At 41.4% G+C, this 22,573-nt stretch overlaps 2 protein-coding genes across 12 annotated transcripts; both read left to right on the top strand.

The window, feature by feature from the left end:
• The first annotated feature begins 684 nt into the window (after positions 1-684).
• On the top strand, positions 685-20,650 carry LOC123998067 (gastrula zinc finger protein XlCGF57.1-like). Of its 5 annotated transcripts, XR_006832218.1 has the most exons (5): positions 685-1,300; positions 3,783-4,064; positions 4,156-4,243; positions 4,424-7,682; positions 20,429-20,650. XR_006832218.1 is itself a non-coding variant. In XM_046302925.1 (4 exons), the coding sequence occupies exons 2-4, from the start codon at positions 3,825-3,827 to the stop codon at positions 5,869-5,871; spliced, it is 1,776 nt and encodes a 591-aa protein (XP_046158881.1). In that variant the 5' UTR covers positions 685-1,300; positions 3,783-3,824; the 3' UTR covers positions 5,872-7,716. The 5 variants fall into 5 exon arrangements, 4 of the variants coding, with proteins under 4 accessions (XP_046158881.1, XP_046158883.1, XP_046158885.1 ...); XM_046302925.1 differs by lacking the exon at positions 20,429-20,650 and having other exon boundaries at positions 4,424-7,716; XM_046302927.1 differs by lacking the exons at positions 685-1,300; positions 20,429-20,650 and adding an exon at positions 3,532-3,597 and having other exon boundaries at positions 4,424-7,716.
• On the top strand, positions 13,821-20,650 carry LOC123998065 (zinc finger protein 501-like). 7 transcript variants are annotated; one of them, XM_046302922.1, is made up of 6 exons: positions 13,821-14,016; positions 14,276-14,375; positions 16,361-16,419; positions 16,605-16,886; positions 16,978-17,065; positions 17,246-20,650. In XM_046302922.1, exons 4-6 carry the CDS (start codon positions 16,647-16,649, stop codon positions 18,691-18,693), a joined length of 1,776 nt encoding a protein of 591 aa, XP_046158878.1. In that variant the 5' UTR covers positions 13,821-14,016; positions 14,276-14,375; positions 16,361-16,419; positions 16,605-16,646; the 3' UTR covers positions 18,694-20,650. The 7 variants fall into 7 exon arrangements, with proteins under 7 accessions (XP_046158878.1, XP_046158874.1, XP_046158876.1 ...); XM_046302918.1 differs by lacking the exon at positions 16,361-16,419 and having other exon boundaries at positions 13,822-14,016; XM_046302920.1 differs by lacking the exon at positions 16,361-16,419 and having other exon boundaries at positions 13,822-14,016; positions 14,273-14,375.
• Positions 20,651-22,573: the final 1,923 nt, after the last annotated feature.

Raw genomic sequence — 22,573 nt, 5'->3', positions numbered from 1 at the left:
GCACTCTTAAGACTAATTTTCTTCGGTTTCTCATGTGAATCACTACAAGATGAATCCCCCCCATTATCTTGCAACAATCTGAATGGTGCTACTACACAAAACAACCATTAGACTACAAAATGATTGGTAAATCAGAGATTTCTCATTTACATGTATTTAACCAAGTTTTTTTTTTTACAAAAATAACAGCTTTCTTGGTTAGTAAGCATTGCTCCTAATTAAGGTAAATTGTAACACTATCTTCAGCTACCTTCGAGTCTGGGCACAAGCATTATTAGACTACGTTTTTCTTGTCTTGTACTTGTTTCACTGAGCACCTGAGTTAGATTTTATATTTGCTCTTTAAGAAGGGAACAAGTGATGTACAGAAGATGGTTGCCTGCCAGGCTCTTTGTCCTGGTGATGAGTCGGCTACAATATTAAAAGTCCAGGAAAGATGGCACACGTCTGTGGTTTTCTTGTGCATATTTTATTTTAATTGGAATAAGTGAGACATCGGTTGAGATGGACTAATGTTATGCTATTCATGTAATTTCAACACAAATCATTGAAATAGCGTCAAATTCCTTGGTTGAAGACCATTTTATCCTGGTACGTCTTCAGTGGGGGACGACTATAAGCGTTCGAAAATTCGCTCTGGCTATCTCCCATTTCAGAGCGCAGAATAGCTGATGAATTTACGAACGCTCAACACCGGTTGAATAGGGCTGGTGTCAGCAAACAACGGCAAAAAAAAGCTTAATTCAATTGTTGCCAGCAGCACAGTTCTAGTCACCAACGCTCTGGATAACATGAAAAACGCATAACCAGCTCTGCTAGAGCAAGTAAAATGGCCAGAGTGCGGTGTTATCTATTTATCCAGTTAATTTGGGTGCCGTTGAGGTCACTCCTACTCCTCGGCCAGAGCCTCCAGCATGCGCTCCCACAGCGAAAAGCTCTGAATTTACTAAAGGGCAATATGACAGTTAAATAATATACAAAAATTCTGATTTTACATACGCCCTCCAGAGTGCAATACGAACGCACCCAATAATGGACACTGCTGGCCTGCAGTGCAAACCGATAGGCTATTTAATTTCAGAATTGGTTAGAATTAGGTTAAGGGTCAGATTTAGATTATATTGGCTCATTGTTTTCAGGTCAGTATGTACCCACACTTTTCTGCGAGTGTGTCTTTTTAAAATCCTCATCAATCAGCAGACAATCTTTCTACATGATTACCTGATTGGTCAATCTACACCCACGCCAAGGAAGTGCAAACAGAGGTCTTCCGGTCACTGTTTGGTTTGAATCGAAGAAGGTAAGTGAAGTTATTTTGCCCGTGAATGTTTTGTGTAGAAAACAAATGTTTACTCACATCGTTGATGTCTGTAAAACGAAGTCGAACGTTTGGTGCGTGACCGTTGTCAATTGTAGCTAAATATGCGAAGTAAGAAGCTGCGTAATTTGGTTTATCCAAGTTTCACCAAAACCACGCCACATGATGTTTTTGTAGCTAATTCACTCCGTTTTCAACAAAAAATCCCATCTTCTAGCTAGATTCTAGACGGCTTTAACCGTAACTTCAATTAAACGCCGTTTGAAATTGCTGCCTGTCCCTCTTTAATAAATGAGCAACGGCACACATGTCAGCAAATATACGCCTGTTTCAAATAAACGCCAGGTCTCAATTAGTTGTTTACACTAGGTAAACAATTCGTGTTAACCACTTAATGTTTTGATATGTTGAGTTTAAATGATTCTGTAATGGCTTACTAGCGTTTGTCGCCAGAAAGAGACTGCTAGTACATATCCCTAAAAACGGTGGCGTAAGTAAGAACTGCAGAAAATGTATTTTCAAATATAATTTCAGTCAAATTAATTTAAAATGTAATACGCATACTAAAACAAAATAAACGTTAGTGTGTAAGCGATAACACGTTAGTTCAGGAAATTAAGAAATGTATTAAAATGCTGGAATTAATGCACACAGCTTTGCATAGTTAATGTTTTAAGAAAATACACTGAACATGCAACTGTTTCTAAGATTTGACTGTTATAAGGAAATCGGTCATTTGAAATACATTTATTGGGCCCTAAATCTATGAATTTCACATGACTGGGAATACACATTTTGTCTGTTGGTCACATACATGCATACAAAAAGAAGGTAGGGTCGTGGATCAGAAAATCTGTCTATATTTGGTGGGACCACCATTTGCGTCATGCATTGCGACACATCTCCTTCTTATAAGAGTTGATCAGGCTGTTGATAGTGGCTTGTGGAATGCTGTCCCACTCGTCTTCAATAGCTGTGTGAAGTTGCTGAATATTGGTGAGAACTGGAATACGCTGTTGTACACAACAATCCAGAGCAGACCAAACAGCCTCATTGGGTGACATGGCTGAGTATGTAGGCCATGGAAGAAGTGGGACATTTTCAGATTCTAGGAATTGTGTACAGATAATTCCGTCATGGGGCTGTGAAGAAACCTGAGGTGAATTTGGCGGATGACTGGCACGACAACATGCCTCAGAATCTTGTCACGGTATCTCTGTGCATTCAAATTGCCAACGATAAAGTGCAGTTCTGTTCATTGTCTGTAGCTTATGTCTGCCCATGGCATAACCCCACCGCCACCATTGGGCACGTTGACATCGGCAAACCGCTCACCCACACACCGTACACGCTGTCTGCCATCTGCCCGGTACAGTTGAAACCAATATCACACTCCCTCAACTTGAGACACCTGTGGTATTGTTGTATGACAAAACTGCACCTTTTTTTGGCCTTTTATTTTCCTCAGCACAAGGTGCACCTGTGTAATGATCATGTGTATGGTCCCATGTGTCTCAGTTGGTTGAGCAGGTTGCTTTCAACACCAGGGTTGTGGGCTCAATTCCCACAGGGGACCAATACGGAGAGAAAAAAAACTATGAAATGTAAGCACTCATGACTAAGTCGCTCTGGATAAGAGTGTCTGCTAAATGACTAAAATGTAAATGTAATCATGCTGTTTTAATCAGCTTCTTGATGTGCCACACCTGTCAGGTGGATGGATTATCTTGGCAAAGGAGGGATGTAAAAAAATGTGCATATTTTTTTTTGTTGAGAAATAAGCATTTTGTACACATGGAAAATGTGTGATCTATTATTTTCGGTTATGAAACACAGGACCAACACTTTTTTGCATTTATATTTTTATTCAGTGTCGATGCCTTGCTCAAATAGAATCCTGTCTCTAATGGCCTATTATGTAGAGTGATTTAATAAAATAAATGCTTGTGCCGTGGTCCTGTGTAGCTCAGTTGGTAGAGCATGGCGCTTGTAACGCCAGGGTAGTGGGTTCGATCCCCGGGACCACCCATACGTAGAATGTATGCACACATGACTGTAAGTCGCTTTGGATAAAAGCGTCTGCTAAATGGCATATATTATTTATTATTAATTTAAGACGACTAGCCTTGTTAGTTGAGTGATTCAACTTTTGGCTAATAATGAAGTGTAATCATCATTGCCTATCAGCCAAAGTCTGCAGTGTTTGTGTGTGTCTATAGGCTGTTCTGGTCCCGGATACTCTTTTTCATGGCACTTCGATACAGTGATTTTCATAGCAGGTAAGGAGAGCTTTTTCCTAACCTTAACCACAGACTCCTAACCTGCTGCCTTAATTATCCTAACCTGCTACAAAAGTCACACAAATGTCGAAGTGCCATGAAGAGTTTCCCTTGCGTTTCGTGACCTAGTCTAGCTCATCTTGGTTAAAGAGCATCAGCCTGAAACTGCTTCTCTTTTCACTCAGAATGTCAGTAAGGAGGATATTAGAGGCAGTTTAGTCAACAAGATGAAGATCAAACAACGTTCAAAAACTACGCCACTGCACAAAAAAACCATGGGGACTAAACGCCATGGAAACCTGGGTATAACACAAACAGAACATGACCCACAGTCAGGAGATGACTCCACCGGCAGAGATGAATCAGATTGTACCCAAGCACTCTCAAAGAGCACCAGTTCAAATCATCATTCAGATTCTAGTCCACTCCACAAGGATCCTGTGGTAGTGCTAACCAGGTTGGCTGAGGTAAGTAGGATTAGTATTTTCTAATGTGCCTAGTATTATGGCAAGATTGTTAATGCTTACTTGTAGTTTCTGTATCTTTCTAATCCATAAGGTGGTGGTTAAGACACTTCTGAGAGACATTAAAGTTTGTTTGGTGAAGGAGGTGACGGCTGTCAGGAGGGATGAAGAAAACCATGGAGGCAGGACATACTGTTTAACATACTCCAGTCTACTCCCAACAGCGCAGTTTAAATGGGTGATGGTTACTGGAACATTCATATTAATATTGGCAAGGACTATTGAATGAGAAATTACATTTGCCATTTTTTTTCTCCCCTCTTATCGTACCCATCTCTTCTCCCTCTATCCCTCACGCTCAGGTTCTCCTCAGTTCTTTCCTTGTCCACACTGCACCATCTCCTTTACTGACTGTTACTTCCTGGAGAACCACATCAAGACCAAACACCAGAAGCAGTACCTGGCCATGTTGAGAAGCCAAGTCTCAAAGAGTAAAAGAGTGTATGGCCCCACACACCGCTGTCCCCACTGTAGCTGCATGTTCCATACACCACGACAGCTAGACATTCATACCCGCCAGGCCCACCCCTCTGCCCGTCCCCAGAAACCTGCCCCTCCCAGGAGAACTGGCCGTCCCCACAGGGTTCAGGAGAAATTCCACACCTGCCCACAGTGCTCCCGCAGATTCAAGTACCTGGGCAGCCTGCTGAAGCACTGCAAGAGTTTGCACAAAATGGCCGTTGTTCTCACCAATGGACACATCAGTTGCGCAGACTGTGAGAAGAGCTTTGAGAATTGCTGGGGCCTGGGGCCTCACCGGTGTCACGAACCAGAGGGCAATAGACCTAAGGACGCTAAACAGATGGTCATTAAGGAAGTCGGCTTCCAATGCTTAGATTGTGGCAAGATTCTCACTACTCCTACGAGCCTGAACACTCACATGCGCATCCACACTGGAGAAAAGCCTTATGTCTGCAAGGAGTGTGGCAAGCGCTTCTCAGGTACAGGCGCTTACCGTTATCACTTGTTAATACACAATGGGGTTAAGCCATTCAAATGTCAGGACTGTGGGAAGGCTTTCAAGCAGAAGTACCTCCTCAGGAAGCACATGACTGTTCACTCTGGTGAGAGGAAGTACTCCTGCTCCCAATGTGACAGGCAGTTTGCATACAGGGAGAGTCTGAAGCTTCACCTGCGCACACACTCCGGGGCGAGACCTTTCAAATGTACTGTCTGTGGTAAAGACTTTGCTGACAAAGGTTATCTGAAGATGCATCTGAAGATTCACAACAACCAGAAAAACTACCATTGTGGGGTTTGTGGGCAGAAATTCATAAGGATTGGGGTGCTGAACGTACACCTGCGCTCACACACAGGTGAGAGGCCTTACCACTGCACAGTGTGTGACAAGCAGTTTGCCCGACTCGACCACCTGAAGAACCACCAGCGCACTCACACAGGTGAGAAACCATACACCTGTACCGAGTGCAATAAAAGCTTCACTCAGTCTGGAGATCTAACTAAACACAGGCGCCTCCACACTGGGGAGAGGCCATTTGAATGTTCTGAATGCCACAAACGCTTTATCTGCTCTGCTTCTCTGACCCTGCACATGAGGACCCACACTCACCGTGACGTAAAGCCATACTCCTGCCAAGAGTGTGGGAAAAGCTTTTATGAACAGAGTCATGTGAACGGCCACATGAAAATCCACAATGGGAAACGTTATTCCTGCCCCCACTGCTTTCTCAGCTTTGCTCGCAAGTCCAACCTCTCCAAACACCTGCTTAGACGTCATAAACCTAAATGATAATGATGTATATTAAAATAGCACCTTTTATGAAACTCTGTTACTCTTATGAATTAAATGGAGGGGAGTCTGATCTCTTTTGTCCGTGATCTATGTGTGACATCAAATTCTAACTCAATTTTGCCCCATGTTTATGATAACGCTGCAATGTTTTAACAATCCTCCAGTATGGTCACAGTGAGCTCCATGTATTGGGACAGTGACACGTTTTGTTTCTCCTGCAGCGCTTTGGATTTGAAATTATACAACGATTGAGGTTAAAGTGCAGACTCCGCTTTAATTTGAGGGTATTTTCATCCATATCGGGTGAACCGCTCAAAGAACAGGTTTTTTTGTACATATTCCCCCCCTCATTTTTAAGGGAATGGTTACATTATTTGGTCCCATATTCCCAGCATGCAATGCTTACATTAAGCTTGACTGGATGCGTTTGCTGTTTGTTTTGGTTGTGTGTCAGGGTATTTTGTGCTCAATAGAAATTCATGGTAAATAATGTATTGTCACTTTTATTATAAATTAGAATAGTGTGGTCTTCTATATTAGTGGCTACCATGATTACGGATAAAACTGAATGAATTGTGATTAATGAGTGAAAGTAAGAGGCATAAATATCATACCCCTTCAAAATACTAACCTCCCCTGTCATTGTAATGGTAAGATGTTAGCATGTCTTGGGGGTTTGATACTTGTGCGTCTGTACTCTTGCTTTCTCACTCATTATTCAGGACTATCCGTAATCATTGTAGCATCAAACAAGTTTGTAGAGTAACAACCTTGTTGTAATCATTATGTGCTAGGGCGATGGGACCAAATACTACACTTTTGACTACTTTTACCACCCAAGGAATTTGTACCAATTTTTCAAGCCCCCCCCCCCCATTTTAGGGGATTATGTTCAAGAAGTGTAATTTCTAAACTGTTCATATGGATAAAAATACTAATTAAAGCTGACTGTCTACACTTTAACCTAATAATCATTGTATCATTTCAAATACAACGTCTGGAGGTACAGAGCCAAAAGAACAAAACATAATTCACTGTCCCAATACTTTTGGAGCTCTTTTGTTAATATTATTGCTCTTTTGTTTTATGGATGTTTGTGTTTAACCAGTTCAATGTGAGCTACATAATCCCCAAAAGTAGTTATCATGAGGGCCATAAATGATAACTAGTAATGTTTCATACTCAAATGTATAAATAAATTTGATTTGATTTAAAAATCTCACTTCCGGTAAAAAATAGGTATAGATTGTTGAGGTCACTATAAAGGATACTAGCTCAAGTACACACAGTACAAATGATGATACAATTTTGTCAAATAGAATTGTATGAATGGGGCTTTGAAGTGTTTATTCTTTCTAAATATTGCTTAAATTATAAAATGACACTAAGATATCATCTTCCTTAACTTTAAATTACATATTTGTTTAGTGTTAGAGAATTCATATATTCTGGATGTTTCTCTTGTTCACAATGTCTGACCCCCATCGCTGTAAACATCTCAGAGCTCTAGCTTGACTATATTCACTTTTTAGGAACACTCCTTTCATCCTTAATCAATCTCTAAATGTGCTACTGTAATGAAACCACTCTCCTGCTGCGCTATGATGTAAGGATTCAGGCATGTGCTTTGTCAGTAGCTGTGATTATAGGGTTCAGCCAGGAGTTGGACAGTTGGAATAGTGATTGAAATGGTAGAAGGGACATCCCAGCTTCAAGTGGTGTTAGATTTCACATCCTACATCACGCAGGGTTGGAACCGGTACCAGAACCACACAGGTCCCCCAAACAAGGGACCTTATTTCTAAGAGGTTATAAACGCACACAAAAAAAGTTTTATTTGCTCTGTATAAAAATTAAGAACGTATGTACAGAAGATGGTTTCATGAATGATTGACCTGGTGATCAGTAGGCGATAATAAATTCTGAAAGATTATCGTCAGTTTTGTTGTTGGTTTGTACTGTATTTTTGGAAGAAGAGGAGCTTTTATGTGAAGGTCACTCGCCTAGTATTGTTATAAACATTACTTTTAATGAAGGTTACTAACATGGACCACATTTGTTTCAGTCCATAAGCCATCATTGACCTGCACTGGTTTATTTTTATTGCATTACCAAACATTTGAACATGGTAGACAAGCATGCAGTATTCATTCTCTTTGTGTGTATGTACAGGGCATTCAGGAAAGTATTCGGACCCTGTAACTTTTTTTCCACATTTTGTTACGTTACTACCTTGCTCTAAAATGGATAAGTGTGCAGTGTGCCTGCAGATTCCTGTACCTGAATTTTTGGGGACTGGGGCCTCACCGGTGTCATGAACCAGAGGGCAATAAACCTAAGGACAGTAAGCCTGTGATATGTCTGGAAGTTGGCTTCCATTGCTCCGAGTGGCAAGATCCTCACAACTATGAGCCTGAACACTCACATGCGCATGTCCCACACCGGAGAGAAACCTTACGAATGCGAGTGTGGCAAAATATTCACGAAGGGCAGCAGTTTAGGCAAACACCTGCTCACCCAGTGCTCTCTGCATCGCCTGGCCCTGGTGTGCTGCCAGCGGCGAGGCCTTTGACGGTAAGGGGAACAGAATTGAATAGACCTTTAGAATGTAGTTTAAGATTGAATAATAGATCCTCGTCCACTGTGTGTGTGTCAGTTTTAGAACACCTATTCAAGGCTTTTTCTTTACTTTGACTTTTTTCTACATTGTAGAGTAATAGTGAAGACAACTGAAGTAACACAAGGAATCGTGTAGTAACCAAAAAAGTGTTAAACACATTTTATATTTGAGATTCTTCAAATTGCTTTGATAACAGCTTTGCACACTCTTGCCATTCTCTCAACCAGATTTATGAGCTTGTCACCTGGAATGCATTTCAATTAACTGGTGTGCCTTAAAAGTTCTTTTGTGGAATTTCTTTCCTTAATGCATTTGAGCCAATCAGTTATGTTGTGACAAGGTATGGGGGGTATACAGAGGAAATTCCTATTTGGTAAAAGACCAAGTCCATATTATGGCAAGAACAGCTCATCATTACTTTAAGACATGAAGGTGTCAATAAGGAACATTTCACGAACTTTGAAAGTTTCAAGTGCAGTCGCAAAAACAATCAAGCGCTATGATGAAACTGGCTCTCATGAGGACCGCCACAGGAATGGAAGACCCAGAGTTACCTCTGCCGCAGAGGATAAGTTCATTAGAGTTGCCAGCCTCAGAACTTGCAGCCCAAATAAATGCTACACAGAGTTCAGGTAAGCAGACACATCTCAACATCAACTGTTCAGAGGTCACTGTGAATCAGGACTTCATGGTTGAATTGCTGTAACTAAACCACTACTAAAGGACACCAATAATAAGAAGAGACTTGCTTGAGATAAGAAACACGAGCAATGGACGTTAGACCGGTGGAAATTTGTCAGGTGGTCTGTAGTCCAAATTGGATATTTTTGGTTCCAACCGCTGTGTCTTTGTGAGACGTGGTGTGGGTGAACGGATGATCTCCGCGTCTGTATTTCCCACATTAAAGCATGGAGGTGTTATGGTGTGGGGTGCTTTGCTGGTGACTGATTTATTTAGAATTCAAGGAACATTTAACCAGCATGGCTATTTGGGCTTGGTGGGACTATCATTTGTTTTTCAAAAGGACAATGACCCAACACAACTCCAGGCTGTATAAGGGCAATTTTACCAAGAAGGATCCCCCGAATCCCCCGACCTCAACCAAATAGGTTTGGGTTGAGTTGGATCACAGATTGCTTTGGTTTCTACATGATTCCATATGTGTTATTTCATAGTTTTGATGTCTAAACTATTATTCTACAATGTAGAAAATAGTACAAATGAAAGAAAAACCCTTAAATGAGTATGTGTTCTAAGACTTTTGGCTGGTAGTGTATATATATTTATAAAATATAAGAGCTTTATAGAATATAACTTTATTGTCCATCATTTAGGGTTATATTCTCTACTCCCAATAACTATTTCAAGTTACCTCTTCTCCTCACTTTCCCCTGTGTGTGTGTGCGTGCGTGCATGTGTCAGGAGGGAGTGTGTCCCCAGAGAAACAGCAGCTGGTCTTTCCTCCACTGCCCAGAGGAGGATGAGTGTGCCAACGGCCACCACCACTGTAACGTCACCCAGGACTGCCATGACCTGACCCAGGGATACCACTGCACCTGCAAGCAGGGCTACGTTCTCAGCCGGTAGGAAGCCACACGTCACAATCATCATTAACGGCAGAAGAAGTAGCACTTGGATACCTCAGCGGCAATACACACACAACCTCATCATCATTACATCATCACAATCATCAGTACTACCACTCCACCTGTCCTGCAAACACGGCTACATATTCAGTTGGTATACATACATAGTATCCTAAAAAGGTTCTACAGCTGTACCATTGAGAGCATATTGACTGGCTACATCATTGCTTGGTATGGCAATAGCACCGACCTCGATCTTATGGCGCTACAGAGGGTTTTGGGACAGCCCAGTACATCACCGGGGCCGAGCTCCCTGCCATCCAGGACATCTATATTAGGAGGTGTGGAAGGAAGGCATCAAGTCTGACACCAACAGGCTCTTCAGCAGCTTCTATCCCCAAACAATAAGACTGATAATTAGCTAACAAAATAACTACACAGACTGAGTTTGTCTTGTATCTTTATTGACCTTTCATTTCAATATTTGCACTGTCTCAATACAGTCACAGGGCCCTACACACTCACACTGTCACTCCAACACACACACACACAAACACTCACTCCATCATCTGCTCACTCACATTATATGCACATACATTTATACTGACTCTACACACCCACTCACATGCAAGCTGCTGCTACTCTGGAAAGTGACTCACTGTCTGTTTTAGTTCATTTATATGTTCTTTCCATCTTGCTTTGAGTTTATTCTTAATCACATGCTCTGAATACAACAGTTGTGATTAATAATAAACTCAAAGCAAGATGGAAAGAACAAAAAATGAACTAAAACAGACAGTGAGTTAATTACGCTGTTTGGGTCCAAAGGGTGGTCTTGGGTGCTGTTCCCCCTGCAGAACTCCCGAAAGGTTCGGCATATTCCCTTGCCAACCCCAAATACAGGGGCTTACACTTCTCACTGTGTTCACCTTATAGTGAAATGCTTACTTACGAGCTCCAAACCAACAATGCAGTTTTAAAAAATACGGATAAGAATAAGAAATAAATTAACAAGTAATTAAAGAGATTTATGTGCAAGCTAGACACTCACTGTGTAGGAATCGGTATACCATCTTGGATGTCATTTAACTGCATTTCTCTTGCACTTGTATTTCTTGTTTCTTCTCCCTCTCTGGAATCCTCCACGCAGTGCGCCAAGTGCAAAGACTCCTTCAATGGCACACCAGTAAATGAGCACTAGTGCTACCGGCAGTTCAACGTGGACAATGAGTGTTTTGCGTCGACCCCTACCATCCGCAATCTGCCCAAGGGACGCACTGTCTTCTTCGATGCCCAGCCAAAGTTCACCAACGTGGACATCCGAGTCACCATCGACATGACCTTCGGGGAGGTGGAGGTGTACGTGTCCAACTCCCATGACACCTTCATTGTAGAAGTGGACCTCCACACAGGCATCCACGCCATCAAGATCGAGGATGAGTCGGTGGCCCGAGATGGGGCGAGCGGAGGGGATAAGGAGTCACCTCTGTCACCTATGAAGGTGTATGCCAACTCCTCATCCAGCCTGGGTGGGGCCATGCTCCCCAACACCCCCCTGCAGCTCCACGCCAAGCCCCAGGGGGCAGACAGGGAGGTACAGGAGGCCAAGGTGGAGGGGCTCATCTCCTATATCACGATGTGGAAGCCCCAGACGGTGCTGATTGTTCGAGGTGTCCGTAACCTCGTGGTCATCACCTTCCCCCATGAGGTCCACTCCCTGAAGTCCAGCCGCTTCTACATCGCCCTGCGTGGTGTAGGCACCGAGGGGAGACGGGGCGAGTCCCAGGGCCTGCTCTTCCTTCGCCTGGACCAGGCTCACATCGATCTGTTCGTTGTCTTCTCTGTTGTCTTCTCCTGCTTCTTCCTCTTCCTCTCCGTCTGCGTCCTCCTCTGGAAGATCAAGCAGTTCATGGACTTCCGCCGAGAGCAGAGGCGTCACATCCAGGAAATGACCAAGATGGCATCCAGGCCCTTCGCCAAGCTCACCGTCTATTTGGAGCCAGAGGAGCCCCAGCTCATCTACCTGCCCGCCACAGAGGGGCATTGTCATTGGCAAGGCAGGCTGGGGGGCATTGTAATTGGTTAGAGGGGGCGTGCTTATATGTGCTTTATAAAAAATGAAGTAGCAATCAAACATTACCATTAAAAACAAGAGATGGAAGGCTTAGTCCGCCAGGATGTGCAACATCGATTTGACAGGATAGGAATAAAGAAAGTGATGCTTGTTTGTCAGATGTTTTTTTATATCCTGGCAGTAATGATGAGTGAAATTAATTATAATATAATTATAAGTTCATATATGGCAGGTTTTTAAGCTACGTGTCTGTTTATTCACTCAACCTGAAGTCTATATTTGTACATGTTCATTCACAGGACCTGTTACATGGTTCTTTATAGGTTGCTGTTGTATTTGTTTCTCTGCTCGTCTGTCTCCAGTTCTTCTGCATTTGTGAACTACACTTAACAATCCTGTTGTGTATCGTTTCCTATTGTGAGGCTTATGGAGAACATATTTAGCAAAGCAAAACTTGACACATTTGATGTCTGTTTTAAATAGATTTTGTTACAAATGAAGGATTTAACTAGGTTATCAGACTTCCGTCCCTGTAGCCATTTACGAGTGGATAACATAACACACTCTGTATTGTTTAGTTTTTTAAATTTCAGTTATTGTATATGAACTGTATGTTAACTTATATGCCTTTTTTTTTTATTTTGGCTCTCTCGATTGGATGATTTTATCAGCCAGTGAGAGCTTTGATTAAAACGTAATTATTTTTTGTGATTTGTCTTGTGACAAATGGAACAAGAAAGCAATTACATTATGTGGAACAAAACATTGTATGGAAATTGTCAGATTATAATGGAGACAAAGGAAAGCGACAAGATATGTGCAAAGCTCCATCTTCCTGGTGAAAGATAACATGAATGAAAAAGTTGTTTTATTTTCAAGGAGGGTGTGTTACATTTTTGTTAGATGTTTTTTGCACTCTTAAGAAGAACATTTTCTTCAGTTTCTCATATTACTCACTACAAGATGAATCCCCCCATTATTTTGGAACAATCTGAATGGTGCTACTGGATACACCACACAAAACAACCATTAGACTACAAAATGATTGGTAATTCAGATATATTTCTCCTTTACATGTATTTAATCAAATATATAACAAAAATATCAGCTTTCTTGTTTAGTAGCATTGCTCCTAATTAAGGAAAATTGAAGCACTATCTTCAGCTACCTTCGAGTCTGGGCACAAGCATTATTAAACTGGTTACATTGTTCTTGTATTTGTTAGTTTACGTGTTTTTTTAACCCTTTTTATTTTTTACATTTTTTATTTGTTTTTTTTTTAAATTAGGGAACAGTGATGTACAGAAGATGGTTGCCTGGCAGACTCTTTGTCCTGGTAATGAGTAGTAGGTGACAATATTAAAAGTCCAGGAAAGATGACACACCTCTGGTTTTCTTGTGCATAGAATAAGAGAGACATCGGTTGAGGTGGACTAATTTTATGCAATTCATGTCATTTCAACACATGTCATTGAAATAGCGTCAAATTATTAGTTTTATTTAATTTTTTAATTTTTACATTTTATTTTTATTAACAACAAATCAATACATAAAGCACATGTGGGAACACAAGCATACATAAATTACAAACAATTAGCGTCAAATTATTTGGTTGAAGACCATTTTATCATGGTACGTCATCAGTGGGGGACGACTATAGGCTTCTTCTTTTTATTTTTTATAAAGGCGTTCGAAAATTCGCTCTATAACTGATGAATTTACGAACGCTCAACGCCGGTTGAATAGGACCGTTGTCAGCAAACAACGGCAAAAAATAAGCTTAATTCAATTGTTGCCAGCAGCACAGTTACAGTCACCAACGCTCTGGATAACATGAAAACCGCATAACCAGCTCTGCTAGGGTAAGTAAAAAGGGTTAAATTTAACAAAAAAATAAACAAATATTCTGAATTTAGATACGCCCTCCAGAGTGCAATACGAACGCACCCAATAATGGACACTGCTGGCCTGCAGTGCAAACCGATAGGCTATTTAATTTCAGAATTGGTTACAATTAGGTTAAGGGTCAGATTTAGATTATATTGGCTCATTGTTTTCAGGTCAGTATGTACCCACACTTTTCTGCGAGTGTGTCTTTTTAAAATCCTCATCAATCAGCAGACAATCTTTCTACATGATTACCTGATTGGTCAATCTACACCCACGCCAAGGAAGTGTAAACAGAGCTCTTCCGGTCACTGTTTGGTTTGAATCGAAGAAGGTAAGTGAAGTTATTTTGCCCGTGAATGTTTTGTGTAGAAAACAAATGTTTACTCACATCGTTGATGTCTGTAAAACGAAGTCGAACGTTTGGTGCGTGACCGTTGTCAATTGTAGCTAAATATGCGAAGTAAGAAGCTGCGTAATTTGGTTTATCCAAGTTTCACCAAAACCACGCCACATGATGTGTTTTTGTAGATAATTCACTCCGTTTTCAACAAATTCCCATCTTCTAGCTAGATTCTAGACAGCTTTAACCGTAACTTCAATTAAACGCCGTTTGAAATTGCTGCCTGTCCCTCTTTAATAACTGAGCAACGGCACACATGTCAGCAAATATACGCCTGTTTCAAATAAACGCCAGGTCTCAATTAGTTGTTTACACTAGGTAAACAATTCCGGTTAAACACTTTAATGTTTTGTTGAGTTTAAATTATTCAGTGATGACTTACTGGCGTTTTTATCGCCAGTAAAAACGGTCGTAATAACTACAGAGAATTTTAATCGGCATTCTATGGCAAAATAAACCTTAGTGTGTAAGTGATTAGACGTTAGTTCAGGAAATGAAGAATTGATTAAAATGCTGGAAGTGAACGCTGGAATTAAACAATTAACTATGCAAAGCTGTGTGTATTAAGAAAATACACTGGACATGCAACCATTTCGAAGATTTCACTGAGTTATAAGGGAATCGGTCAATTGCAATAAATTAATTGGCCTCTAATCGATTAATTTTGCTTGACTGAGAATACCGATATTTGTCTGGTCTGATACATGCACAAAAGGTATCAGAACCAGTCTATTTGGTGTTACCACCATTTGCCTCATGTAGTGCAACACACCACCTTCATATAGTTGATCAGGCTGTTGATTGTGGCCTGTGGAATGTTGTCCCACTTGTCTTCAATGGCTGTGTGAAGTTGCTGGATATTGGCTGGAACTGGAACACACTGTCATACAACGATCCAGATCATCCCAAACAGGCTCATTGGGTGACATGTCTGGTGAGTGGTCTGGCAGGGTAGCCTAGTGGTTAGAGCGTTGGACTAGTAACCGGAAGGTTGCAAGTTCAAACCCCCGTCGTTCTGCCCCTGAACAGGCAGTTAACACACTAGGCCGTCATTGAAAATAAGAATTTGTTCTTAACTGACTTGCCTAGTTAAATAAAGGTCAAATAAATAAAATATGGAAGAAGTGGGACAATTGAATTGTGTACAGATCCTTATGTCATGGGGCTGTGCAGAAACATGAGGTGAATGTGGTGCATGAATGGCACTACAACGTGCCCCAGGATCTTGTCATGGTATATCTCTGCATTCAAATTGATAAAGATACAATTAAGTTGTGATTGTCTGTAGCTTATGTCATAACCCCACCGCCACCATGGGGCACGTTGAAATCGGCAAACTGCTCACCCACACACCGTACACGCTGTCTGCCATCTGCCCGGTACAGTTGAAACCAATATCACACTCCCTCAACTTGAGACACCTGTGGTATTGTTGTATGACAAAACTGCACCTTTTTTTGGCCTTTTATTTTCCTCAGCACAAGGTGCACCTGTGTAATGATCATGTGTATGGTCCCATGTGTCTCAGTTGGTTGAGCAGGTTGCTTTCAACACCAGGGTTGTGGGCTCAATTCACACAGGGGACCAGTACAAAGAAGAAAAAAAAACTGAAATGTATGCACTCATGACTAAGTCACTCTGGATAAGTGTCTGCTAAATGTAATCAAACATTTGTGCAATTTCTTTTTGGGAAATGAGCATTTTGTACACATGGAAAATTCATTTTTTAATTTTAGCTCATGAAACAGGACCAACACTTTTTTGCCTTTATATTTTTGTTCAATGTAGATGCCTTGCTCAAATACAATCCTGTCTCTAATGGCCTATTATGTTGTGATTTAATCAAATAAATGCCTGTGCCATTGTGTGTAATCATTGCCTATCAGCCAAAGTCTGCAGTGTTTCTGTGTCTATAGGCTGTTTTGGTCCCGGATACTTTTTTCATGGCACTTCGATACAGTGATTTTCATAGCAGGTAAGCAAAGATTTTTCCTAACCTTAACCACAGTCTCCTAACCTGCTACCTTAATTATCCTAACCTGCTACAAAAGTCACACAAATGTCGAAGTGCCATGAAGAGTTTCCCTGGCGTTTCGTGACCTAGTCTAGCTCATCTTGGTTAATGAGCATCAGCCTGAAACTGCTTCTCTTTTCACTCAGAATGTCAGTAAGGAGGATATTAGAGGCAGTTTAGTCAACAAGATGAAGATCAAACAACGTTCAAAAACTACGCCACTGCACAAAAAAACCATGGGGACTAAACGCCATGGAAACCTGGGTATAACACAAACAGAACATGACCCACAGTCAGGAGATGACTCCACCGGCAGAGATGAATCAGATTGTACCCAAGCACTCTCAAAGAGCACCAGTTCAAATCATCATTCAGATTCTAGTCCACTCCACAAGGATCCTGTGGTAGTGCTAACCAGGTTGGCTGAGGTAAGTAGGATTAGTGTTTTCTAATGTGCCTAGTATTATGGCAAGATTGTTAATGCATACTTGTAGTTTCTGTATCTTTCTAATCCATAAGGTGGTGGTTAAGACACTTCTGAGAGACATTAAAGTTTGTTTGGTGAAGGAGGTGACGGCTGTCAGGAGGGATGAAGAAAACCATGGAGGCAGGACATACTGTTTAACATACTCCAGTCTACTCCCAACAGCGCAGTTTAAATGGGTGATGGTTACTGGAACATTCATATTAATATTGGCAAGGACTATTGAATGAGAAATTACATTTGCCATTTTTTTTCTCCCCTCTTATCGTACCCATCTCTTCTCCCTCTATCCCTCACTCTCAGGTTCTCCTCAGTTCTTTCCTTGTCCACACTGCACCATCTCCTTTACTGACTGTTACTTCCTGGAGAACCACATCAAGACCAAACACCAGAAGCAGTACCTGGCCATGTTGAGAAGCCAAGTCTCAAAGAGTAAAAGAGTGTATGGCCCCACACACCGCTGTCCCCACTGTAGCTGCATGTTCCATACACCACGACAGCTAGACATCCACACCCGCCAAGCCCACCCCTCTGCCCGTCCCCAGAAACCTGCCCCTCCCCGGAGAACTGGCCGTCCCCACAGGGTACAGGAGAAATTCCACACCTGCCCACAGTGCTCCCGCAGATTCAAGTACCTGGGCAGCCTGCTGAAGCACTGCAAGAGTTTGCACAAAATGGCCGTTGTTCTCACCAATGGACACATCAGTTGCGCAGACTGTGAGAAGAGCTTTGAGAATTGCTGGGGCCTCGGGCCTCACCGGTGTCACGAACCAGAGGGCAATAAACCTAAGGACGCTAAACAGATGGTCATTAAGGAAGTCGGCTTCCAATGCTTAGATTGTGGCAAAATCCTCACTACTCCTACAAGCCTGAACACTCACATGCGCATCCACACTGGAGAAAAGCCTTATGTCTGCAAGGAGTGTGGCAAGCGCTTTTCAGATACCAGCGCTTACCGTTATCACTTGTTAATACACAATGGGGTCAAGCCATTCAAATGTCAGGACTGTGGGAAGGCTTTCAAGCAGAAGTCGCTCCTCAGGAAGCACATGACTGTTCACTCTGGTGAGAGGAAGTACTCCTGCTCCCAATGTGACAGGAAGTTTGCATACAGGGAGAGTCTGAAGCTTCACCTGCGCACACACTCTGGGGAGAGACCTTTCAAATGTACTGTCTGTGGTAAAGATTTTGCTGACAAAGGTTATCTGAAGACTCATCTGAAGATCCACAGCAACCAGAAAAACTACCATTGTGGGGTTTGTGGGCAGAAATTCATAAGGATTGGGGTGCTGAACATACACCTGCGCTCACACACCGGTGAGAGGCCTTACCACTGCACAGTGTGTGACAAGCAGTTTGCCCGACTCGACCACCTGAAGAACCACCAGCGCACTCACACAGGTGAGAAACCATACACCTGTACCGAGTGCAATAAAAGCTTCACTCAGTCTGGAGATCTAACTAAACACAGGCGCCTCCACACTGGGGAGAGGCCATTTGAATGTTCTGAATGCCACAAACGCTTTATCTGCTCTGCTTCTCTGACCCTGCACATGAGGACCCACACTCACCGTGACGTAAAGCCATACTCCTGCCAAGAGTGTGGGAAAAGCTTTTATGAACAGAGTCATGTGAACGGCCACATGAAAATCCACAAGGGGAAACGTTATTCCTGCCCCCACTGCTTTCTCAGCTTTGCTCGCAAGTCCAACCTCTCCAAACACCTGCTTAGACGTCATAAACCTAAATGATAATGATGTATATTAAAATAGCACCTTTTATGAAACTCTGTTACTCTTATGAATTAAATGGAGGGGAGTCTGATCTCTTTTGTCTGTGATCGATGTGTGACATCAAATTCTAACTCAATTTTGCCCCATGTTTATGATAAAGCTGCAATGTTTTAACAATCCTCCAGTATGGTCACAGTGAGCCCCATGTATTGGGACAGTGACACGTTCTGTTTCTCCTGCAGCGCTTTGGATTTGAAATGATACAACGATTGAGGTTAAAGTGCAGACTCCGCTTTAATTTGAGGGTATTTTCATCCATATCGGGTGAACCGCTCAAAGAACAGGTTTTTTTTGTACATATCCCCCCCCCCATTTAAGGGAATGGTTACATTATTTGGTCCCATATTCCCAGCATGCAATGCTTACATTAAGCTTGACTGGATGCGTTTGCTGTTTGTTTTGGTTGTGTGTCAGGGTATTTTGTGCTCAATAGAAATTCATGGTAAATGTATTGTCACTATTATAAATTAGAATAGTGTGGTCTTCTATATTAGTGGCTACCATGATTACGGATAAAACTGAATGAATTGTGATTAATGAGTGAAAGTAAGAGGCATAAATATCATACCCCTTCAAAATGCTAACCTCCCCTGTCATTGTAATGGTAAGATGTTAGCATGTCTTGGGGGTTTGATACTTGTGCGTCTGTACTCTAGCTTTCTCACTCATTATTCAGGACTATCCGTAATCATTGTAGCATCCAACAGGTTTGTAGAGTAACAACCTTGTTGTAATCAATATGTGCTAGGACAATGGGACCAAATACTACACTTTTGACTACTGTTCATATGGATAAAAATACTAATTAAAGCTGACTGTCTACACTTTAACCTAATAATCATTGTATCATTTCAAATACAACGTCTGGAGGTACAGAGCCAAAAGAACAAAACATAATTCACTGTCCCAATACTTTGAGCTCTTTTGTTAATATTATTGCTCTTTTGTTTTATGGATGTTTGCATTTAACCAGTTCAATGTGAGCTACATAATCCCCAAAATTAGTTATCATGAGGGCCATAAATGGTAACTAGTAATGTTGCATACTCAAAGAAAGGTAAATCTCACTTCTGGTCAAAAAATTGAAGTTAAATTGCTGAGGTCAATTCTGAGGACACAAGCTCAAGTACACAGTACAAATATGTTATAGATTTCCTTATCAACAAAATTGTATGAATAATGCTTGAAATGACTTATGTGCTTTCTAAATATAGCATAAATAAATTATAAAATGACGTTCACCTCATAACTGTAAATATCATATTTGTATGTTTAGTGTTAGATATTTTCTACAGGTTTCTCTTGATCAAAGTGTTTGACCCCATCGCTGTGGAAGTTTCACAGCGCTCTAGATTGCCTTCATGAACTCGTTAGGAACTCTCCATGTTAATCTTTTTTGTTTAAACTGTATTAATTGTTTTAGATTATTGGCTATAAATCGATCTCTGAATGTGCTACTGTAATGAAACCACTCTCCTGCTGCGCTATGATGTAAGGATTCAGGCATGTGCTTTGTCAGTAGCTGTGATTATAGGGTTCAGCCAGGAGTTGGACAGTTGGAAGAGTGATTGAAATGGTAGAAGGGACATCCCAGCTTCAAGTGGTGTTAGATTTCACATCCTACATCACGCAGGGTTGGAACCGGTACCAGAACCACACAGGTCCCCCAAACAAGGGACCTTATTTCTAAGAGGTTATAAACACCAGTTTATTCCATTTTATTTGTTCGGATGGTTTTATGACTGATTGTCCTGATGATCAGTAGGCGATAAATTCTGAAAGATTGTCAGTTTTCTTTGCTTTGTGTTTGTAGTGTATTCCTTGATTTGGAACAAGAGGATAATTTATTTAAAGGTAACTCTGATACTATTGTTATAAACATGCCATTTAATTAAAGTTAATTACATAGACCACATGATTTGTTTCAGTTCAGAAGCCTGTATTGCTTTTTTTGTGATCTTTGATTATTTAACCTTTTTAACTAGACAAGTCAGTGAAGAACAAATTCTTATTTTACATTGACGGCCAAACTCTCCGCTAACCCGGACAATGCTGGCCAATTGTGCGCCGCCCTATGGGACTCCTGCTCATGGCTGGTTTGATACAGCCTGGGATTGAACCAGGGTCTGTAGTGACGTATCTCTAGCACTGAGATACAGTGCTTTAGACCACTGCGCTACTCAAACTCTGCACTAGTTGTGATATTTATTACACTACCAAACATTTATACATGGTTGACAAGCATGTAGTATTCTTTCTGTGTTTTGTGTGTATATAGAGTGCATTCAGGAAAGTATTTGGACTCATTCCCTTTTTCCACATTTACTTTACAGCCTTATAAAATGTCAAATAGTTTTTCCTCAATTTAAACACTACCCCATAACGACAAAGTAAAAAAGGTTTTTAGAAATGTTTGCAAAGAGAAAAAAAAAGTAATCACATGTATTCAGACCCTTTAATCAATACTTTGTTGAAGCATCTTTGGCAGTGATTACAGCCTTGAGTCTTCTTGGGTATGACGCTACAAGCTTGGCACACCTGTATTTGGGGAATTTCTCCCATTCTTTCTCTGCAGATCCTCTCAAGTGGTTCCAAGCTGTGTCTGGTTGTTTGGGGCGCATCGTTTCACAGCTATTTTTAAGGTCTCCAGATATGTTAGGTCGGGGTTCAAGTCCGGGTTCCGGCCGGGTCACTCAAGGACATTCAAAGACTTGTCGCGAAACCTCTCCTGGGTTGTCTTGGCTGTGTGCTTAGGGTCGCTGCAGACATTTTTTTGGTACCCTTCCCCAGATCTGTGCCTTGAAACAATCCTGTCGGAACTACGGACAATTCCTTCCACATCAGGGCTTGGTTTTTGCTCTGACATGCGCTGTCAACTATGGGACCTTATATAAATAAAATAACATTTTATTGTTCACATACACATGGTTAGCAGATATTGAGAGGAGCAAAGTTCTTGTGCTTCTAGTTCAAACAGTGTAGTAATATCTAACAAGTAATCTAACAATTCCACAACTACCTAATACAGATCTAACTAAAGGGATGGAATAAGTGGTGGTGGATGGGCCATGACCAACCGGCGTAGACTTAGGTTGGAGTCAAACTCGTTTTTCAACCACTCCACAATTTTCTTGTTAACAAACTATAGTTTTGGCAAGTAGGTTAGGACATCTACTTTGTGCATGACAAGTAATTTTTCCAACAATTGTTTACAGATTATTTCACTTATAAATTCACTGACTTAAATGTAATGTATCACAATTCCAGTGGGTCAGAAGTTCAGATACACTAAGTTGACTGTGTCTTTAAACAGTTTGGAAAATTCCAGAAAATTGTAATTGGCTTTAGAAGCTTCTGATGGGCTAATTGACATCATTTGAGGTGTTGATGTGGAACTATTTCAAGGCCTACCTTCAAACTGAGTGCCTCTTTGCTTGACATCATGGAAAAATCTAAATAAATCAGCCAAGACTTCAGAAAAAAATTGTAGGCCTCCATGTGTCTGGTTCATCCTTAGGAGCAATTTCCAAACACCTGAAGGTACCACGTTCATCTGTACAAACAATAGTACGCAAGTATAAACAACATGGGATCACGCAGCCGTCATACCGCTTAGGAAGGAGACGCGTTCTGTCTCCTAGAGATGAACGTACTTTGGTGCGCAAAGTGCAAATCAATCGCCGAAAAAAAGCAAAGGACCTTGTGAAGATGCTGGAGGAAACAGGTACAAAAATATCCATATCCACAGTAAAACAGGTCCCATAGACATAACCTGAAAGGCCGCTCAGTAAGGAAGAAGCCACTGCTCCAAAACCGCCATAAAAAAACACTACGGTTT

Source organism: Oncorhynchus gorbuscha, linkage group LG15 (genome assembly GCF_021184085.1).
Source record: "Oncorhynchus gorbuscha isolate QuinsamMale2020 ecotype Even-year linkage group LG15, OgorEven_v1.0, whole genome shotgun sequence".
Classification (NCBI taxonomy): domain Eukaryota; kingdom Metazoa; phylum Chordata; class Actinopteri; order Salmoniformes; family Salmonidae; genus Oncorhynchus; species Oncorhynchus gorbuscha.
This window is presented reverse-complemented; position numbering and strand designations above follow the sequence as displayed.

Excerpts from the sequence above, each read along its gene's own strand:
- LOC123998067 (XM_046302925.1), top strand. The coding sequence starts at position 3,825 with ATGAAGATCAAACAACGTTCAAAAACTACGCCACTGCACAAAAAAACC. Across the intron at positions 4,065-4,155 it reads TGCTAACCAGGTTGGCTGAG|GTGGTGGTTAAGACACTTCT; the intron begins GTAAGTAGGATT and ends CTAATCCATAAG. Across the intron at positions 4,244-4,423 it reads GGATGAAGAAAACCATGGAG|GTTCTCCTCAGTTCTTTCCT; the intron begins GCAGGACATACT and ends CCTCACGCTCAG.
- LOC123998065 (XM_046302922.1), top strand. The coding sequence starts at position 16,647 with ATGAAGATCAAACAACGTTCAAAAACTACGCCACTGCACAAAAAAACC. Across the intron at positions 16,887-16,977 it reads TGCTAACCAGGTTGGCTGAG|GTGGTGGTTAAGACACTTCT; the intron begins GTAAGTAGGATT and ends CTAATCCATAAG. Across the intron at positions 17,066-17,245 it reads GGATGAAGAAAACCATGGAG|GTTCTCCTCAGTTCTTTCCT; the intron begins GCAGGACATACT and ends CCTCACTCTCAG.